This window comes from Phytophthora parasitica (genome assembly GCF_000247585.1).
Source record: "Phytophthora parasitica INRA-310 unplaced genomic scaffold supercont2.47, whole genome shotgun sequence".
Taxonomy (NCBI): domain Eukaryota; phylum Oomycota; class Peronosporomycetes; order Peronosporales; family Peronosporaceae; genus Phytophthora; species Phytophthora nicotianae.
Genome location: NW_008649033.1, coordinates 489,118 through 490,393, shown reverse-complemented (window position 1 = coordinate 490,393; position 1,276 = coordinate 489,118). Strand labels below are relative to the sequence as shown.

Genomic DNA, 1,276 nt, shown 5'->3' with positions numbered 1-1,276 from the left:
CTGCAGATAGCAGTGGATTGGGTCAGACCCAAATTCTCACCGTCTATTGGTGGAATTTGGACTGCAGAAGAACAAGTTTTTCATGTTCGAAGCATTTGAGCGCTCGCCGCGACGTATGGGAACGAATGGGCACGAATGCAGAATCCCGGTCGTCACAGCCGTCTCCAGCAGTGAGGGCCTGGCCAGACTCAAGGCCACTCGTTCGGCGGCGGTTGTGAACACAGCTCCACGTTGAGTGTTGCTGAGCAGAATATTGCAAAGTGAGTGAAACCGGTGGTGAAGCGAACAAGGAGTAGACGAACCTTCACAGCAAGTGCAGCACTGTGTGAAGACAATTGATGATGTTAGATTGGGTATACAGCCGGTGCACACAGCTTGACGTTTACGTGTACGGCGTAGATCAAACTAACGGCAGCAACTGCCCGAATGGATCACATTCTGGAGTAATTATGGAATTTTGTGTGTGTGTATGTATGTATGCATGTATGTGTGTGTAGGGGGGAGGTGGTGCCGCTGATGGCGACATGCCGGATGGTTGAAGATTGGTAGGTCCACATCGAGTTGTTCTCTGTTACACTACGTTATCTGTACGATAGTACACCAAAAGGTTGCGAGGCGGTCCGACTTCTCTGGATATATCGACCTCCGAACGAATCGATACTGGATGTGGACCGAAAGATGTATATGCAGCTCATAAGTCAAAACAAACGCAGGAAGATCGTCTACCAACTACCATTTTTCATGTTTGCTTTGTCATTATGGTGTCATCTCCATCATGTTAACCTCGTTGTTTTGTCTCCACTAGTGTAAAACCAAGTACTAGCGAAGTAACTCGAACGATTCTAACTCTCGGTCCAAGGTAGAAGGTGGCGACTAAAGATGAGGTTGATGCATCACCTCTTTTCACGCGGATCGAGTGCAAATTCCACTACTGGACGCCGCCCAAAACTGACATATCGTAAAAAGCCAAGTGTCGTATGACCGGCATAGGACAGAGCATAAACTTTGACATAAAAATCTTGAAAAACTGGTGAGACGTAAATATGGTCTCACCAGATTTCCCCTTTATGACGGTCATATGCAGAGTAAGTATGCCGTTATGTTTCCGCTATTTAAAGTCTCATTTCACTTTTGATTTTGACGACGAAGAAGACATTTGCTTGTCATGAACAGCAGCGAAAGTACGGTACAGTATGTTGCTTATAAAATATTGCAAACGACGTACTAACAAGGATTACGGCGTCTCGCTGCTACAGAATCGAGATTGGGTGACGTG

The 1,276-nt window shown here is 46.3% G+C and overlaps 1 protein-coding gene across 1 annotated transcript; it reads left to right on the top strand.

Annotated features, from left to right (window-relative positions):
- Positions 1-67: 67 nt before the first annotated feature.
- On the top strand, positions 68-235 carry PPTG_23699 (hypothetical protein; the record flags this gene model as incomplete). Its single annotated transcript, XM_008912509.1, has 1 exon — positions 68-235. A coding segment is annotated over one exon (168 nt), but the record flags the coding sequence as incomplete, so codon positions are not given.
- Between the last annotated feature and the right edge of the window lie 1,041 nt (positions 236-1,276).